This window comes from Balearica regulorum, chromosome 4, assembly GCF_011004875.1.
Source record: "Balearica regulorum gibbericeps isolate bBalReg1 chromosome 4, bBalReg1.pri, whole genome shotgun sequence".
NCBI lineage: Eukaryota > Metazoa > Chordata > Aves > Gruiformes > Gruidae > Balearica > Balearica regulorum.
In genome coordinates, this window is record NC_046187.1 from 79,322,379 (window position 1) to 79,341,648 (window position 19,270).

The 19,270-nt window shown below is 50.5% G+C and overlaps 1 protein-coding gene across 3 annotated transcripts in view; it reads right to left on the bottom strand.

Moving 5' to 3' along the window:
- Positions 1-558: 558 nt before the first annotated feature.
- The window catches only part of LZTS3 (leucine zipper tumor suppressor family member 3), a 54,743-nt gene continuing 36,031 nt past the window's right edge, over positions 559-19,270 (bottom strand). For 2 of the 3 annotated variants that reach the window (XM_075752821.1, XM_075752822.1), the window contains exons 2-4: positions 15,534-16,022; positions 13,057-13,887; positions 559-10,038 (exon numbers count right to left, since the gene is read on the bottom strand). In XM_075752821.1, the coding sequence (XP_075608936.1) occupies positions 9,328-10,038; positions 13,057-13,887; positions 15,534-15,983 (1,992 nt within the window). In that variant the 5' untranslated portion in view covers positions 15,984-16,022 and the 3' untranslated portion in view covers positions 559-9,327. The remainder of the gene's footprint in view (positions 10,039-13,056; positions 13,888-15,533; positions 16,023-19,270) is intronic. The other variant, XM_075752823.1, reaches the window with a different exon arrangement.

Below are 19,270 nucleotides of genomic sequence, written 5' to 3' on the forward strand. Positions count from 1 at the left end.
GCGGCATTGTGTTGCATCTCCACCTGGGTCTTGTCTTCCCCACGGTGTGTCCTCACCTGGAAATCACCAGGTCTGAGCCTGGCGTGGGAGCGATTCAGTCACCGACGCGGGTGTTGGGAGGTCTTGGACACCCGCGTGGGGCTGGGAGACGCCACGGCTGTGGGACCGATGGGAAGCCCGTCTCTGTCTCAGCCCTGGGACACATCCGTGGGGATCTGAGCTACGGACTAGGGCGAGACCTCGAGCACGGACGTTTTGTCCAGCCCTGTGGCCACCGCCGTGGCCTTGTGGTGCTTGTTCTCAAGCGCCTGAGGAGCCTGAGCAGCTCTTGTGCCCCGGGAAAGCAGGACTGGGGAACATCCCATCAGCTCGTGGGCTGCTCTCCATCCTCCGGGACAGCAGCTTTCGACCGGAGGGTGCTGCCGTGTCCGAGCTTTGGTCTTCCCCTGCGGAGCCATTTCCCTGAGGTTCCCCAGCCCGGCTGCAGGTCCTTCCCAAAATCCCACGCGGGTTTTGCTCCTCCTCCCACCCGCAACACAACAGACAAGCCACACGCAGTCAGGTTTTTAAAACGGGGCCTTTCTCCATTTTATTTTGCCCAATAAAAATCCTTCACAGTCAGGTAGAGATAGGAGAGTGAGAGATACGTATACATATAGATTTTCATATATATTTATATATATACATACCTCTGTACAGATATATATATATTCACTGTAGAAAATCGCAAAGGCAGTAGCTCTTCACATCTTGATAACCCGATGGAAACGTACAACAGACTAGCAGTAGATTGGGAAGTGTGGTATAGTTTTAACAAGAATTTCCAAAATGGATACATCTTCGCTGTACAAAAATCCCAGAAAGCTGCGTTATATCTCTTTCTTTTTCAACCTCTTGTGTTCAGATACACTGACCAGAGGCAAAGTCAAGACAACGGTGTTTGGAAGTGAGCGGTGGACAGGAGAGACACGCAACTTTATGGAGTTCTTTATTAAATATTTTTTTTTAAGTATATATATGTATTTATTTTTTTATTTTTTTTAACTCTTTTTTTTTTTTTTTTTTTGCAAAGTCTCATTAAACGCAGTTCGGAGAACCAGCAACAGTCAACGCAGAAACAAAACAGTAACAAGAGTCGAGTTCAGAACACTTCTGGTTTGAATTCACAGTAAGAGCAGAGAGAGAGACCGAGGCATCAAGAAACGAACGAGAGGAAAGAAAGCACAAGGCTGGGATTGAATTTACAGTTGGGTGGGTCCAAAATGTTGGACGAAGGGTCTAATGCAGAGGTCCTACACACAGACACAGCCTGCAGCTCACCCGGCGGTGGAACGGCAGCGGAGAGCTCTGGCCGCTCTTCCGTGGGGCTTTTATTGCTGGTGAAATCAGACAGCAGGCTTGCTCGGGGGCACCGGCTGGCCCGACCTGACGTTCTCCCATGGGGGAGCTGGGGTTTTTGTGGTTTTGTTTTTTTTTTTGGACACACACACACACACACACACGTACCTATTGATCTGTTGGAGAACAGACGCAGAAGACAGGCGACTAAGCGACGTGCATCGATTTAGGGTGAGGAAACCCTCACAAGCGTACTGCCCGGTGCAAGGCAAAGACCGAGAGGGATTCCTCTCAGCTCACAGCGTTTACCAGGTCCGAGTGAGTGCAAACAAAGACACCTTGGAGGAGCTCCAGCCCTGGGCTGGGCTCCGCGGGGACGCCGCTGCGTGGAAAGGGACTGCATAGACACATTGGCCGGTTGTGCAGCATTTCTTTGCACCGGTGGTGGAACGCTTTCGCACCGGTGGTGGAGCTCTGCCCGAGCACGTTTTGCTCCCTTCGGCCACTGGAAGGGAACCCACGTGTCACCCCTGGGGGAAAGGGGACCTTCTCCTCCGAGAGGGCTCCCAGGACAGCCTGGCTCCCAGGAACGGCAGAGCCGGCGCCATGGCCTCCCACCGGTGTCTGGCTGTCACCAGATGTGACTCTCAGACACCCCGGGGGACCCAGCGGCTCCGGTATGTGTGAGCTAACGGAGAAGACCTGCTGCAGGGACCCAGTAACAGTCATGGGATGGGCACCAGAGGGGGATGGACCGCACCTCCTGGGGACCCGGACTGGTGGCCTGCTGGATATGGGCAGCTTTGGACTCTCCGGACGAATGGGGACCTCCAAGCTCAAACCATTGGTGACTATTTGGAGCCAGACTGGAGCTCGCATCCCCTTCCGAAGGAGGAGAGCCCAGGGCTGGAGCTATGAAGGTATTCAAGGGAACATTGGCTTGCCTGCAGGTATCAGAGTGGGGAATATTCCCTTTTAAATTTCTCTAGAAAAACCTATTGCTTTGTGACAGAAAGCAGAGACTTTCTGCCTGAGAAAAGAGATCTGTGAAAGAGCCGTGAAAACACAACCCTGCGGGTCAGAGCTTGTCCCAGGCTCCAGACCTGACACAATCCCCTTCACTGGGAGAACCAGGGAGGAGGCTTATCCTGAAAACGCAGAAGCTCATTTCTGGTGTTGCTGACCGTTGCACGGCCAGCACGGAACATCCTATTAGGTCACCAACATCTGCAAACAGCTGGATGTGACCCAGCCCCTTGATACGCTGGAGACCAGGTGGCATGGGTGCTGCATGCCCCTGCAGACCAGGGGCACTCGTACACCCCTCATCCCTGCCTTTCCAGAGAGTGGAGGGACTAGGGAAGCCCCAGAGCTGACTGGGTGTGATGTTGCGGTGGTGTGAAGCCCCATGCAGTCATCTCAAGTGACATGGGGATGTCCTTCAGGAAGAAGCAAGATTGTTCTTGGAGGTAAAGCAGGGACGATCTAGATGACATGAGAATGATGGAGAGAAGAGGTGGGGATCAGTAGTCTAGAAAGCTCCTCTGAGGGCAGGGTTGGGACACACAACTCTCACTGGGGGCTTTGGGCTTCAGTTCCAGCTTGTTCAGACATATCAGGGAGAATACTGGGAGAGGCACTGACTGCTCCTGGGACAACAGGACGATCTAAAATCAGGCAGGAGAGTCTGGAGAGCTGGGAAAGAGGAGTAGCAGGACACAGGCAACATGATGAGCAGATCTTTAGCAAGGGGTCTTGATGAAAAATAACTCTAGAAAGTGGCTTTCAAGACTTCGGCTGAAGGGTTGGGTTAGAATAACGGCAAGTTGGACCTGCTCCCATGCAGGACAGAAGTGAGGGCTGTCACTGCACATCAGCAGAATTTCATGGTCTTGGTAGGAATGGAGTAGAGAAGGCTTAGTATGGCCGTGGAGCAGAGGCACGTACCCGAGACCCAGACCCACCCGAGCACCCATCCACAGGAGCACTGTGGGCGGAGGAGCGTGATCTCACGCTCCGCTTGCCAAGGCTGGGACCGGGTTCAGGAGCTTTCATGGAGCAAAGGTGGGCAGGGATGCCGTCAACATCCTGAGCAGGAGAAGCCAAGACCTTGGTGCCTTCACCTCGGAAGATGGTTCCCAGTTAAGGAGGGTGCTGATGATGCCCTGGAGTGAGCTGGGGAGAGGACACCAAGGGGGCAGCCAGCAGGACCACCACCCATCAGGATACACATTTTACTGGCCGATTCACACTGAGCCAGAACAAGCCCTTGACTGGACCCTGTGGCAACATCCGCAGAGGAGACCTGTCGCCCTGAAGACAAGTGTAATGGCTTGGCATGCACCCTCTCTTCTCCCCAGTAAAGGAGGAGAATTACATCCATCCTGCCTCCTGGGAACAGCCCCTGGTCCACACTCTGCCTGGGCAATGCGTGGAGCTAGTTGGCATGGCCATGGAGGATACTGGTGTAACCTACCGGGGACAGTCAGCTCACCCAGGAACTCGTTTCTACCCTGTCCTACCTAGCACAGGAAAGGTTCCTCATGGACCTGCAAATGTTCCCAGGTGAGACAGGGAAATCCAAGCCCTCTCCTGTCCCCTGCCAGCTCTCGTTCCCCCTTCCCAGCCCACACCAGCCTCATCCCTCTCCAAGAAAGCTGGGAGGCACCTCCCAGCATGGAGTCCAATGCCCTCTGGAGATCTTTGGTCATGTTGCTCATGAGCTCGATGTCTTGAGCAAGCTATAAAGTGCCACTGCGAGGGGCAGAAGTGGGGTGGGTTGGTCATTCCCATGGGCAGAGCTCATGGGCAGCAGGGCCCAAGGGGGACACGGCTGGGAGCCGCTGTCTGCGAGGGGTTGTGGTGTGACACGAGGATGGGCAGAGGGGACTTCAGCCTTAACCAGGGGACAACTGCAAATCCTGGCTCAGGCTGACAGCAAGCATCGAAGCAGGACGGAGTAACACCAGGCTGCTCTGTCAGAGCCAGACCCAAGCAGGTTGCCTTCCTGGGGGGTGCTGAGCACCCCCCATTTCCACTGCAGCCAGCAAAAGCTCAGGAGGTGCTGAGCACCCTCCATGTACCGCTCAGCGCTCGAACGCAGCATCAGCTGCTACTTGTAGTCCCGCTCACCAATATAGAAGCCACAGAGCTTTCTTGTCTCTTCATTTAATCATTGTATATACAGAGCTGGGCTGTTATTTACATCCAAGTACACTTGTCTCCATGTAACGTAGCAGCATAAGAGCAACAATTCAGTTCCTATCTTCCTATCTTGAGTGCGGAAACCCGGAGGTGATCTTCCTCCGGCATGATGCCAGCGACAGCAGGAACGGTGCAGCCGGCTGCCACAAGAGAGTGGCAGAAGCTAAGTGGGACTGTGTGAAGCACAACACCACGCGATGGTTGCGGTGTTCACACCCGGGGAGAGACAGGAGTGCTGGCAGGGCGAGGGGAGCTAGCGTCTTACAGCAGCAGCAACCAACCTCGAAGAGATGGTGGAGCAAAGCAACCCCACTCACAGCAAGTGGTAAGAGGGGCTGCTTAGACCTTCCCTGGTGCCAGGATAGCTTGCTTAGCCCAATTCCTTATGGATGGAAATTGCTGGAGCTGATCAGTGTCTTCTGTTTGCTCATATAATGACCGTATGGACATGCCCGGAGCATGACTTGGTTGCCCGCATATGAGTGATGTGCCACTAGAGATGCTCCAGGTCTTCTCACCACTGGTCTGGCTCTCCCATAGGTCTTGGATCATATTGGCCAGCTCCTTGTGTCAGGTATCCCAGAGCATCTCTTATGTCCTTGGACCCCACATGTGGGCAACCGACCTTAGACCCTTGTCACCAGAGCTTTTGCTGTTGCCCAACAGCAGGTTAGAGATGGCTTCTTGTTTCAATGGAGACACTAACCATGTGTGAGATTTTGAGGGCAGTACTTGGAGATTTACATGTGACCCAGTACGTCACACTGAATGCCATCAGCTCCACAGCTGGCTGAGCAAAGGTGGAGGGTTATGGTCAAGCCCAAACTCTGAGGTGAGTTTCATGGGACAGAAACATTTTATGAGTCCTGCCTGAGCCTCCAGGAGACGAGACGTCAACCTCCTTGGCCATTCCCAGGATATGTCATCAAAACACCAGTCTGGCACTTCTTGGCTATCTTGCTCCAAGACTAAGACCGCAGGGCCTCAACGCAGACCAAGATGGTGATGGGAGACTTCATCCAGATAGCGGGTAAAAGTGTTAAGGTCTGGAAAGAACTGGGTGAGCTCCTATCTGGGCCAGATCTGAGCACAAACAACAGGAACCTAGGTGTCTCTCCATCACTTTGCTCCATCTCTGCTGGGTAAGAGATGACTGACTCTGAGGCAGTCACCTCCCAGAGAGGGTGGTTACCAGCATGTGGCCACACAGTGCTAGCACATGGGAGAGGACATGATGGGGAGCACTGCATTCAGTTGTGGGGATGATTCGTGAAGAGCAGGAATCATGGCAGTTTGGCTGGGTCACTTGCCAAAAACATCTGTATTTTATGTCACCGTAGCATAGGAGGTGGTTTCTGCAGGACAGCTGAGTGCTTGGTGGATGCCGGGCGAATCCCAAGAGAGGGAAAACCATCATCAGGAGCACAGCATCTCAGTGGGTGTCTGGAAGGCTTCTCTGTCATCCAGGGAATGACTACAGTCAAGGTGGCTTAGATCTGGATCGAAACTCTAGATCAAAGTGGTGCAGTGAAGAAGAAGGTGAAGGTGAAGGGAGTGTACCTTTCCTCCTCCAAGGTGAAAAATCTCTCCTTGCCGCTCCTGCTCCATCCCAAGGAGCTCTGCAGTCCCTGGTGGATGCACTGTGAGGCCATGGAGTCCCTGGGCAGTCTAGCACCCTCCAGCAGTTGGACAAACCCATATGCCTCCAGGTTTCACTGAGTCCATCAAGACACACTCAGTCCTGGCACCACTGCAAAAAAGATCTAGGAAAAAGATAATGGAGCAAACCTGGCATGCTGGAGGGTTTAGCTGGCTGCAGTTGACTGGATCAAGGTATGTGGGGAGGCCAGACAAGCCGCTGCTTCTCCTGCCCGTGGATTAGCCAGGAGCTCTAGTGAGGTGACCCACAGGGTGATGTCAGTGTCCATTCCTCTTGAGTGTTAATGCAGCAGGAAATTGTGGTTGTACACCTCCTCAAGGGCAGATCCATGAAACTCAATCGCTCTGGGTGTTCTTGAGCCACCGACTGAAATGCTGGTTTCTGCAATGGTTAGTGGGAAACCAACCTCAACGCCACTGGAGCCAGGAGGACCAAAGGTGGAAATGACCCTCCAGGTTATTGGACCCATCTTCTGGTGAGGGCACTTGCTGTTGGGATTGCTTTTCATGTGGTGGCCTCAAAAACACCATATGACCATCTGAGACTAAGCCTCTTGCAATTTCTCTGTGCTTTGCTCTTTTGCCCAAGGACTGCAAAGCCCTTCACAAGCACAGCTGCCTCACAAGTGCTTTGGGAAGGAAGACAGCGTTGGTTTATCTGATGTAGAAAGAGAGGCACAGAAAGCCGAGATGACGCAAGACACCAGATCTGCAACCCTGATGCTGTGGGATGTTTGACTCCATCTTGAAGACCCAGTGAATGATGGAATGGAGGAAGCTCTAGGATTTGCCTGGCCAAGTGTAAGTTTGCGCAGCACATGTGGGTGTCTCCCTTGGCCTGGCAAAGTCTGCTGCTGGGTGGCACCGGCAGGCGGCTGCACTCCTTCCTCGGTGGGCTGTGCAGGCTGATGTCCAAGAGCACTGGAGCATCTGCAGGATTCATAGTGGGACTCTTCTCCACACCTTTCGGGGGTCAGACCTGACCTAGTCCCCCTTTCTATGGCCGGTGTGGTGAGAGGGGCTTAGCCTAAGCCACCCTGGCATTTTCGAGGCTGATGTGTTGTGTCTTCCTCCAGCTCCAAAGGCACGGGCAGAAGGGGTGGGAAAAGCCAGGTGTCCTCAACTAGGGTCTTGAAACGCCCTGGTCTCATTGCACATCTCCATTTTCTACAGCTCCAGGGATCACTGCCAGCCATCAACAGTTCCTGCCCAGTAATACTGTCTGTTGACTTTGGCTGGAGATTGGTGGGACTAACTGGAGTCTCCTCTCTCCTGCTCAGCCTTTTTGCTCGGTCTGGAGCTCGCCACACCAACATTTGATGCCAACTTGAAGGTCAGACCTGGTGATGGGAAGGGAAGAGCTTTTGGGGAAGGGAACATGGAAAATGAGTAGCTTCAGGGCTTTTTTTTTGGAAGGTCTTCAGCCCCTCAACGCCCTGAGGTTCTTCCTTCGTATGCAGATGAAACGTCATCTGGCCAAACTCTCCCTGGAGTCACCTCACACAGACATCCCAAGATGTCCTGGTGCTAATTCTAGTTTTGTTCTTCTAGCTGCTCCCTAGGGCAAAGAGCCGAAATTCCCACTTGCGTTGGTCCTTTGGCCTCTGCCCAGTCAGTGCAAACCCCACTTTGTAACATTTTTTATGCTTTGTTGTGGGTCACGGTAAAAAAAGTGTCTGCGAAAGGGAGAGCCAGACCCACCTTGCCCACCTTCTAAAGCTGAATGCTGGTTTTTGATGCCTGCACCATTCTCGGTGACTGTGCATATAGGATTTGGTTATTATTCTGCCAGGGCATAAGCACTTGCGTGATCTTAAGCATTTTTCCTTCTTCTGACTGCTTTCATGCTCAGAGTTAGTAGTTGAATATTTTCTTAAGCTAGGCCTGTGTTATCTCTGTCCCTGGAATACGTGATGGCACGTGGGATCGCTATGGGTGCTGTTTGAAACGGCTGTACTGAAGGCTAACGCTCGCCCCGTTGCAGTCTAGCGGTAATGCTGATATGTGCTCACTGCAACTCCTGAGTGAGGCTCGGATGCCATTTTTTTAACTAGACCCCGGACAGAGAGAGTGCACCGCAGCATCGCTCAGTTGGGAATGTGGTAGCACAATTGCCCACTGTTGGGCGAATTGCTAAAGCTTCAGTTTGCATAAACATCCCGCAGGTTTGGAGGCTTCCCCAAACCTTGATTCCATTGACTTTGGGAAGTAAGAGGGCTCTTGGGAAGGGAAACTAGCTTGGATTTCCAAGTTTTTTTTTCTTACTGTAGCCAGCTTGAGTATATGGTAAGAATAAGGGGACCAAGGCAGAGGTGGGAGGGTATTTCTACTCCCAGGGTTGGTCACAACCCAGGAAAGAAGTGGAACTGCAGAAAGAAATCACAAAGAAATGAAAACGCAGCATATGTCAAGCTCTGCTGAGCCTCCAAAGAGACTCCTGCTGGGTGATCGTTCCTTGTTGGCTTATGTTACCAGGAAAGGCTCATCCTGCTCCTCAAGGATGCCCTAACCTCTTGCAACCACGGTAGCCATGGCCTGGCAAGAGGGAGTCATCTGGTAGAGATATGTCTGGTTTCACTGAAATCAGTGGCCAACCTCCCACTGACTTCACTAAGACCACCGTCTAGACAGGATGCTTGGTGCAGAACAGTGAGTTTGCTCGTGATCCCGAGAGCTTTGCTCCATTAGCCAATGTGGCTAAAAATGCCCTGAAAAAAAACCTGCCACTTTGAACTGTTTTGCTGCACGTAAATACTTGGAAAACCAAAGAAACCAAATACAACCCTCCAAAACAACCAACCGAAAAGGAGTGAATTGTAGGAGAGGGAATGGCAGCCTCTAATGAAGTAACAGTCACGGCAGATTACAAAAGAGCCAATTGACCCTCACCAGCTGTACTAGGAAAAAAACCAAAAGAGATGTCGCATTATCGATCGAAAAACAACGCACATCCACAGTTATTTTACCTACAGAGCACAGAAGTATAGAGTAAGGGTGACGGAGCTTGGTGCAAGCAGACTCACACTGCTCCTACGGTAGCATATTATCCTTCGGAAGATCACTGGCTTGAGTAGGTAGTACATGCACAGCAATAAAAAAATTATGTTGTATTGTCTTGGTCCCACCTCAGATCTCGGTGGACTCAATTCGCTCGAGTCTGGAGGGAGTCCATGTTTTTTTCTCCTCGGTGTGCGGGGGGCTGGTGGCCTTTGTGTTCATCTCATTCACCTTGTGCTCCAGGAGCTGGTTCTTCTGGTACATCTCCACGTAGTTCAGTTGCAGCTGCTTCTGGTACTTGATGACTTTCTCCTTTTCTTCTTGCCATGTGCGCCGCTCCTCCTCGAAGTCCATCACCTGCTGCTCCCGCTGCTGCCGCTCCAGCTTCAGCTCCGTCTGGAGCCGCTCCACCTCCTTCCGCAGCGTGTTGACGCTGTCCTCGCTCTGCCGCTGCATCTTGGCTTCATCGCTCTCACAGGCTAGCGGGTCCCGCAGCTTCTCACCAAGGTCCCCACCAAAAGGCCCCGGAGGTCCCATGCTGGCAAGTGTCCGTTTCAGGCCGGAGACCTCCAGCTCACAGTGGTTCAGTTTTTCCCTCAGCACCTGGACCTCGCTCATCTTCCGCTGCAGCTCGCTCTCGCAGATCTCCAGGTTGACACTTTTGGAGCTGTAGGAGTCTTTCAGGGTGAGGATCTGCTCCTCCTTCTCCCGTAGGAAGTTCTTACCTTCCTTGAGCTGCGTCCGCAGTCCCACGATCTCATTCAGCTTTTGGGAGACGTCTGCCTGGGAGTCCTTCAGCTGCTGCTTGAGCAGGGAGATCTCACCCGCCTTCTGGCACACCTGCGGGGAGAGCATCCATGAGGCAGGAGGAAGGCAGTGAGGAGCTGCCACTGCTGCTTGTCCCCCGTGCTGCCCATGAAACATCTGCGTGGCCTCGCGTTGGCAGGAGGCTCAGGTAACGGAGGGGACAGCGAGCGACACTGCTCAAGGACTGAGTTCCAGCCTTCACCAGGACCCAGACCATGCCAAGGACCTAGAGGTTGTCCTCACATTTGTGGGGGAAATTTGGTGTTTCTTCATGGGTCTCAGGGACCTAATTCTGATCCCAGCTGGAGCTGACCAAACAGCTAAGTGCTGTGGTCCTCAGCAGTGGTGAGAGGACACCGATGCTTCCCTCCCTGCATTCATCTTACTCACCTAACCACAAGCCTGCGGTGCTTGACCCCAAACCCTCTGCTCTCAGCAGTTTCCCCACTGACCTCAGTGAGATCTGGACCTTGAACAAGGCTGAGACAGAAGCATCTCGGACCCACAACCACCCGGGCTCACCTGGGCACTGGGAGTGTAGGACAGGATGCAGAGACAGTAGATATTACTTACTTGTCCTATGATGCTTTCCTTCCCAAAGACTCCTGAAGAACCCAGCTGACTAAATTTTAGGGTTCATTTCACTGGGGACAGTCCAGGAACTGTTTAATAGCTATTTAATATTTAATATAATTGTACATAATTTTAATATTTAATAACCAGAACTATTTAATCCACTCTTTCATTCTTTTGGGGCAGAGCATGAATTGTGACAGCTCCGCTGCCAAAAGATCGAGGAGAGAGCTGCAACCCACCCTTGCTGAAGTGGCACTGCCATGCACCGTCCTCGGGCAGTGGAGTTTCAGGTTTCACCCCGACTGGCTCAGGTCTCTCCCGTGTGGTAGGGTACACCAACCCAGTGGAAATACCCTGGCTGCAGTGTGTATTTGCATTACGTAGGTGTCACCATTCAATATGACATTCCTCTGCACCTGCGTAGTCCGCCAAAGGTGACAGTTGCGTGAAGAGTTGTGGGTATTGGAAGTGAACCATAAAAATGACCAAACCCTCATTTTCCCATGAACTCCGTGGTTTTCAGGGCTCTGCACTGGCAGGTCTGATCTATCCACTGGGGACAATTGCAGAGACAAGCAGTCCTTACCTGTGCTGGCAGGAGTGTGGGCTGGGAAGCAGCACTATGGAACTATCAGTGATCAGAGAGCGTAGGCATAATTAAAAATTGACTTTAGCCACCTCCAGATCAGTGTGTCCCGTCCTCCTGAAGCTCCTGTCTCTTGTCACACATGAAATTGTTGGCCTTTCCTCCTTCCTGCCATGCCTGCAAGGTCCATTGCTGCTCTGCTCCAGTTGGGTCAATGCTCCTCAGACAAACTCCACTCCACTGCCTTCATTGCATCTTCCACCTTTCTCTGCTATAGAGGACTTGCCTGGTGCATAATGTTGAGCAAGACCTTGAAGCTCAGTTATTGGGACAGTCCAGTGCTCACTATGAATGGCTGAAGAGCTAGAAGACGTGCCCAGCCACTTCCTAGTGGTAGCAGCTTTCCCTGGAGCTGACAGCTGTGGTGGGTCCCCATGCAGACCTAACTCTGTGAGTACCCACATCCACACCAGCACTTGTCTGCAGCAGATGCAGAACCGTATCACGCTGGTTTAGCTGTAGTTAAAGTGGTGTAGTTATTGCCTAGCTAAGAAAACTGCACAATTTACTGAAAGTGCTCTCCGTGGGCTAACTCTTCCCAAAAGGCAGAGAAATACATGATGAAGAACAGTTTAGATTAGGAATCAACTTACAGATTAAAACACTTAAATTTTGGTCTCTACTTGGGTGCTGTAGAGATCCGGGCAGTACAGTCCATGGATCCTGGAGAGCAAGTCAACAAGTCAACAAGTGTAAGTGTCTGCGAATTTTGGGTGCCTTGATCCACAAGCTGAGTCCCTGTCTTTACGTCAATATCACTGGGTTACCTGCTGCAGGCAGAACTATAGCAGTGAAGCAAATAATCAAAATCCCATCTGCAATTTTACTGGTGCAAAATCAGGGAACTTTCCAGACCTAACTTGTTGGAAGACACAAAAGAGCAGGGCAGAGCAGCTGGCCGTAAGGAGGCATGATGTGGGACAATGCAGCCTGCTTGTTCTGGGATGTAACTTGCAGAGATGTTACAGCAAGCCTCTAATAAGCTCCGCTGAACATCTGCAAATAGCACATTTCAGAGCCTAATTAATCCCAGCCTCATTGACTTTCCATCAGGATTAGCAAAATAGGATCATCTTGATTCTAGAGCTATGTTTTGCCTCTGCACTCTTAATAAATTTAAAGTTTCTAGCCAGTCCATGGGAGGATTAAAATTCTTCACATGATCAAGCTGGAAAAAAAATGTTAGCACTGGCTATACAAACAGACTTTGATAAAATGTTCTAAAAATAGAAACAGTGGAAAAAATATGTAAGACTCAAAAGGAGAACTAGAAAGAGGAATTTGCCTTTCAGCCTTTTAAGAGAGATAAACTTATTAGCAACTGAAAACAGCATGTTACAATGGAAAGCATGAGGTAGACTTGGTTATCGGTATCATTCTTAGCTCACTTGCTTTATATCTTAAATTAAAAAAACCTCAAATATTTGAAAAGTGGTTTCAAGGTTTGCCCAAGCGCAAAGAAAAATTTAATTAAAACAGACTTAAACCCATTTTTGGTAGGCACAAATACCTGTATGGAAAGATCTGTATTCACTGAAACTGGATTCAAATGTCACAGGTTGGAGTGACTAGACTGCGAAACGAAATTATTAACCAGCACAGGAAGCATGCACAAAAAAAAATAATAAAAAAAAAATATTAATTAAACTACAGGCTTGGGGCTCAGACAAATGAAATGAAGAGGTGACTGAAGTGTCATTTGTTACCTGGAGGCCACCAACCCATAGCTGTTGTCTGTGGGGTCCACTTAGGGCAGATAGGAGGTACTTTGGGTTACCAGTGCCCTCAGTGAAGGCCTTACTCAAGGTCTGCTATGACAAGGCTCTTACCTCCCACTTGGTCTCTTCAATCTTTGGGAGAAACTCAGCCTGCTCCTTCTTGAAAGCCACAAATTTCTTCTCTAGCTCCTCTCGTTGCTGGAGGAGTTGTCCCATATCATCTTGGAGTTTTTTTTTCTCCTGCTGGAGCTTGAAGATTTGGAGCTGCAAGGCCTGCTGAGCCCGCTGCGCCTTTTTGGAGACCTGTTGCAATTTGTTGGCATAGTTTTGCCTCAGGTCCTCCATTTCCCTCTCCCAGATCTTCTGCTTCTCCTCGAACACTTGGAAGATGGCTGCCTCGCTTTTGTCCAAGTTCCTTCGCATCTGGAGGACCTCCTGCTCCTTCTCCCACAGCCGATCTTCCAGGTCTTGGATGATGTCGTCCGTTGAAGGTGAGTGGAAAGGCATCGTTTCGTTGAGATGGTTCAGTCTGTTGAACGAAGAGGTGCTCTTGCTCGAAGACCGCCCGCTGTCTGAGGTAGATATCCCGTTGTATCCCACGATGTTCTTATCCACGTAGGTTGTACCGATGCGGTTGATGTGGCTCGTGGAGGCGCTCATTGGACCCACGTGCTGGCTGTAGCCTGTCCCGTACGTGGGCAGGCTCGTTAACGAGTTACGGCCTGAATCTGAAAGGCCCCCCACTTGGTTTGTAGTCCTGTTAAGGCTGCTCTTGTCGAGTCCACTTTTGGGTGCGGACGGGCTATTGCTGTTGGCATGGTTCAAGCTCTTTCTGTTCTCTGTCACTCCGTTGCTCTGTGGCGGGCAGAGGTTCTGCATGGAATGGAAGTTTTTAGGAACTACTGGTTTAAAGGCTGAGGGTCTAACTAAGGGCTCATTGCTCTGCAAAAGGAAAAAGGACCACGCATCAAACATAGCAGGAAGCTTGGTAACAACACACAAAAGAGATACATCGGCACAGGCTGGGGCTGATGGAGCTAAGATGTCTTGGGCTAGCTCCATATCTCTCAGTGTTAATACACCCTGGGCCATTTGGGATTTAACATGAGGGACGTGTGGTCTCTCATAGGGCAGCATTTTCTCTTCCCTTGCCCCAGCTGGAAAAAAAATAATCTTGACTCACCCCAAATCTGAGTGATTTTTCCCTAGAATACTTCTTGGGTCCTGTTACTGCTCTTTGCAAGAAGGAGGACTGCCACCTGCCTACCAGACCTGATCAAAACAGCTCTTTGATTTTGGCAGATTATTTTTTGAAGGACTTCTAGCATTGAGGGTGCATTTCTCTTTTGCTGGAAACTGAACCGAACCCTTGGATTAGCAGCCGTTTTGCCCCAGGATCACCATGTTTCCCTCCTGCTGGCAGTCATGTCTCCCGTGCGTGGACATCATGTCCTGCTTATGCTTGGACAGGAAGAGGTAGGAACTGTGACCCCCGCCATGACGACGGGCAAGGAACGTGCTGAAGCTGCTCCTCATTTGAACATTTGGGTTTCCTGCAGCCATAAGCAATGCTGGGGGCAGAATGGACTGCAGCTGTAAAGGATTTGGAAAGGATTTTAAAACCTTGCAAATTCCTCACCCTGTGAATGCACAACAGAAGCAAGTTTTTCCTCAAAATGGGATTGAGTATCCCCTACTGCAGTTTGGGTTTCAGGTGAAAATTAACCCAGAGGAAGCTGCTTTGTATTAGCAAAGATGTTTTGAAAATGCCTTCCAGGAGAAACAGAACGAGCCCTCGTGAGCAGGCAAGGTTGGAGACCGAAAACCTGACGCCTGGCATATGGGACTGGGATGGACTACAGAGGCCGGTGGATTAACAGCCCAGGAGACAAGGCCACCAAACGCTGCAGAAATAATACCGCACAAGGCAGCATCCCCGGGGCACAAATTATGGGAGTCGCTGGAGCAGAGCAGCAGGCTATATAAAACACCGCTGGCTCTGGCGCTCGCTCCTCCAGGCCTGGGAGATGTTTGCTCCCTGAAGGCAATACAAGCTATGAGGAGTGGGCTTGGATGGATGTTAATGCTTACAGGGGTAGTTTTCAAGCCTTGTCTATTTGTCTCTCATAAGGGGCACTGGGATTTTGAACAGATGTTCATAGCTCTGTTCAAGCAACACCTTTTGGTGGCAGTGAGGAGATAAATGGCAGAAAACATAAGAATGGGACTCAGATGCTGGACCTACCAAAATGAGAGTCGACACCAGCTCCCTCCCCATCAATTGGGGAGGTAGGCACAGCATCTCAGGTAGGTTGGAATAGCCAGTGACTTAAATATAGGCTTAAATGAGCTGGAAACTTAGCTGTGGAAGACTTGTGATCATGCTCTGGGGTTCCTCGAGAACTAACATTCCCCTTTGCGCAACCCCTGAAAGTAATAAGAGTTATATTATCTATACATAAAAATGGTGCCATCTGCATGGTAAGAATTAGATTGTCAGGATTGCACCGTTGCCCAAGGCTTCCTGGTCTGTGTTTTTAGAGATATGCCATGGTCATCACACTGCTCCAGGAGGTGGGGATTCTCACCTGGTCTAATTTGCCGGAGATTGGCAATATCTTTGGTGGGTTACTGGGCTCTCGGTATTGGGGAGGAGGCGGCATGTTCTTCTCATTGTTGGTGGTCACATTCCCACAGATGTCCATCTTCACCTTCTCGCTCTTGCGCAGGTCACCATTGATGTAGAGGGAATTAGACACCTTCTCCGACCTGTATGTCTTCTCCTCACCGGAGTAGCGGTTGGAGATCTCCCGTGTGGAGTATCCGTTGCGAGACCCCTCCGTCTGCCGGCTGCTGCTCTGTGTCCGGGTCCCTACGCTCTTCATGGCAAACTCTTGGTCATTGGCGACTCCGCTGCCCACGCTCCCCATGGTGCTGTGGGAGGTGGGTTGGGATGGCTGGGGAGCAAAACCGTGGAAGTTCTCCGGGCTGGGGTAGGTTGGGTCACTAAGAACGGGCAGCGTCTCTAGCGTGGCCATGGCAGTGCAGAGGTGAGGTGGAGGCACAGGTCAGTGGCACTGAGAGGAGGAGGAAGAGGAAAGGACTGTTAAAGAGATGCCTTTTATCTACCATACCCTTTGCTGATCAGCGTTGTGCAGAGATGAGCAAATCTCTGGGCTGGGCGATGCACGGACAGAAGCTGTCATGGCTTAGTATATGGTATGGAGCAGATGATGGGGCTGTCCCCCTCTCTGTGACTCCCAGCCCCACTTTGGAGGAGCAGCGTGCACCGGTCTCCCAAATCCCACTCACTGCTGTGCAAAAGAGCTGCTCATAAACCTCTCAATCCAAGGGTTCGGTGCCCCCAGGGGAGGGGGTTGCATGGGTTTTAGTGGGCACAGCTCTACAGCATCGGTTGGACATGACCACTTGCAGTTCCCAAGCTTGAATTATTTCTGTCGCTTTTCCCAGGTTTGAATAAGTTTGTGTGGCCATGGGTTTCCAGCCCTGGTCCATCTGTAGGCTCATACACTATTGCTCCATCCAGTGCATCCCTTAGGGATGATTCAACAGGGCTTAAGCAACACACTTTCCATCTTTTCCTTGGGAGTGTTGTCCCATGGACTTGAGCTTTTAAAAAGATGCTTTTGTCCAGGTGTCATCCTAAATTTTCTTTTAAACCTCTTCCATTTTATTCTTACCTAGGCTGTGCCTTGGATTGGCCAAAACTAGGCCATGGAAAGTGGATAACCTGCAGATAATGGTTTTAAAAGTTGTCTTTGACCTGAGCAAAGACATTGGGACCAGTCCTCACATGTCTGGATGCTCTCCCTCAGCTCCATCACCATCACAAACCCCAGTCCTGCGATTTCAGCTCTAGCTTTGTAGACGCCCAGGCCTATTCACATCTGTGTTTTGGGGAAGTTCTCCAAATACTGATTGTTGCATTGGTGCTGAATTTATTATCAGCTGAGGCAGTCAAGGTCCAGAGCTACTGGTGCTAAGACAGGTTTCACATGGGGACATTTTATAACTTCCTAAAAGGCCTTTTGAAAGTCCTTTCTGAAAGTTCCAGCTGAAAATCAAGCAGCTTCTGCACTCTTGGACCCAGCAGTAGTGGATCTGGTCTGCACTGCCGCACTACCTCCCTGAGGGTGACAAAGTCTCTGCCATCATGCCCCAGCATGGGACTAGGAAAAAACCAACAACATGGATGTATTTCTCTCAATAGAATTTCTTTAGTTACAGAAACCCCAGGGTTTTCCCCCATAAAATATGAGCACTGAGGAAGCTGCTCCGTGTTGAACTGAGCTGGAGCAGAAGATGGAGATCTTGCAGAGACTCGTGCATTCCCTGCGATTCCCATTCCCTCCACTGAGGTGTTAACTCTATCCTCTGTAATGCGATCAGCCTCACAAAGGTGTAATAGGAAATAAAAAGACCCACAAGGAATTTATTTTTGTTGCCTCATTGAATAATGGAGAATTAGAACCCATACCAGCTAAGGATCGCATTACCTGCGGGGATGGAGAAGATGCATTGCAAAGTTTGGGTGACTGCAATGAATCCTGGGGCCTCTGCTTTTGGGAAAAGACTCTCACAGCTCAATTCAGTCGCTGGTGCACAAGTGTCCAGGCCCCTGGAGAGGTCTTTGCATCCTCCCAGTGCCACTCCAGAAAGGCTGGGGTCTCCCTGGAGTCCTGCCTCATATCTGTGCAGATATCTCTGATACCTTCAGACTAGGCACAGCTGAACCAAGCCTGGAGGAGCAGGGTCAGTGGCACATGGACAGCTGTAGACACTTAGCTGACCAGTGTCCACCCAGTCCTACTGAGTTCATTGACTTGGTCCCCATGGGCCAGAAAGGCTGCATTTTTTTTTGTCCAGGAGCCCTCAGTTCCAGGTTTCCGAGGATAAACCATCCTGGCAGCGTGGGGACTAAAGCAGGATTTAGGGGCAGTGGGAGGTGCAGGTTTCCCCCCGGATAAAAGAGGGATAACAAAAGTGATGCCCTTTGGAGAGAGGTTCAGTGATGGGGGGCTCAGGCAGGGCCAGCAGGTGGGGTAGATGGAAAAAATCCCCATTTCAGTGGGGTTTTTCCTCTTCTTGGGGTAGGGATGTTAAATCAGCCCTCCCCAAGTAAAGCAGGAGAGCTGGGTTTATTTCCTTGGAGAACTAGCTTAGGTCTAGAGCTCAGCTCCGTTGTGGTGTCTCACGGGGTCTTGCTATTTGCACTAATAATGGAATGGAAAAGAAAAATTAAAAAGGTTAAAGTAGGGTTTGTGCTGGTCAACTTCGCTTTTATTAAATTGCATTTCTGGAGGCTTCTGCCAGGCGTGCCTTTGGATTTTATTAGTCAAGGGAAGACTTTTTGTTTTTCTAATTTAGGAATAACCTGCCTTTCGGTGACTTTGGGATCTTTATAGGCCGTGTCTTTTTTATGGGACACCAGCTGCCACAGGAGGGATGTGCTGGAAGGTCTCAGCTCCAGACAAGGGAAAGGCAGTGACTGCATCGCCTCCACGCAGCTGACGGAGGAGAAATCCAGGTTACCTTTCCTCACTGGGTAAATTCCACAGTGACATTTGCACATTTACATTGACTTTCTGAGGGCAGGATGAGGTCACCAGGAAGTTTGATCTTTCCAAAGAAAAAAACCCAACACAACAAGAAGCAGGGAAGACAAATGTCCTTAGACCAGTGAGAGCCACAGCCTGGGCAGAGTTGTGGCAATGTCCTCCGGGACACCTTGGAAGAAGGTGTCTGCTCAGCCCCATGGCATCTCAATCTGTGGTCGTCACTGGCAGATGATCACAACCTTTCTCAGCCCTTGGGGACCGAAGCCCACCGGGATGTTGAGTGGGCATTCCCATTCAGCGCCAGCAACCCAGAAGCAATGGCAGCTTCAGCTGCCTTCTCAAGATGTGGGAGCAAAGCTGCATCACAGGGCCAGACTCTGAAAATGGACCCTTTTCCATATTTTTTTTCTTTTAACTGGGAATCATCCAATAAAATATTCTTTTAAAAAATGGTTATTAGCTTATGTTTACTGTAAACCCGGGATCTGATAAACAGAGCATACGGACAAGCATTACAAATATGCTATTAAGGAGATTCCAGAAGTGCCAACATATCCCTGACAGTACAACTTTGTTTGCCAAAAGGGGCCATTTTTTTTTGAGAACAACAGCTCTCTTTATTGTATCTTCTGGCCAGCTCCAGTTCTCAGTCAGGTTTTACTGGGTCATTCCTTAGGTGATCTGTGAAATCAAGTTTTGAGCACAGCGAGGTAAGGACTAATGCTGTCAGCACAGAGCTGGAGGGT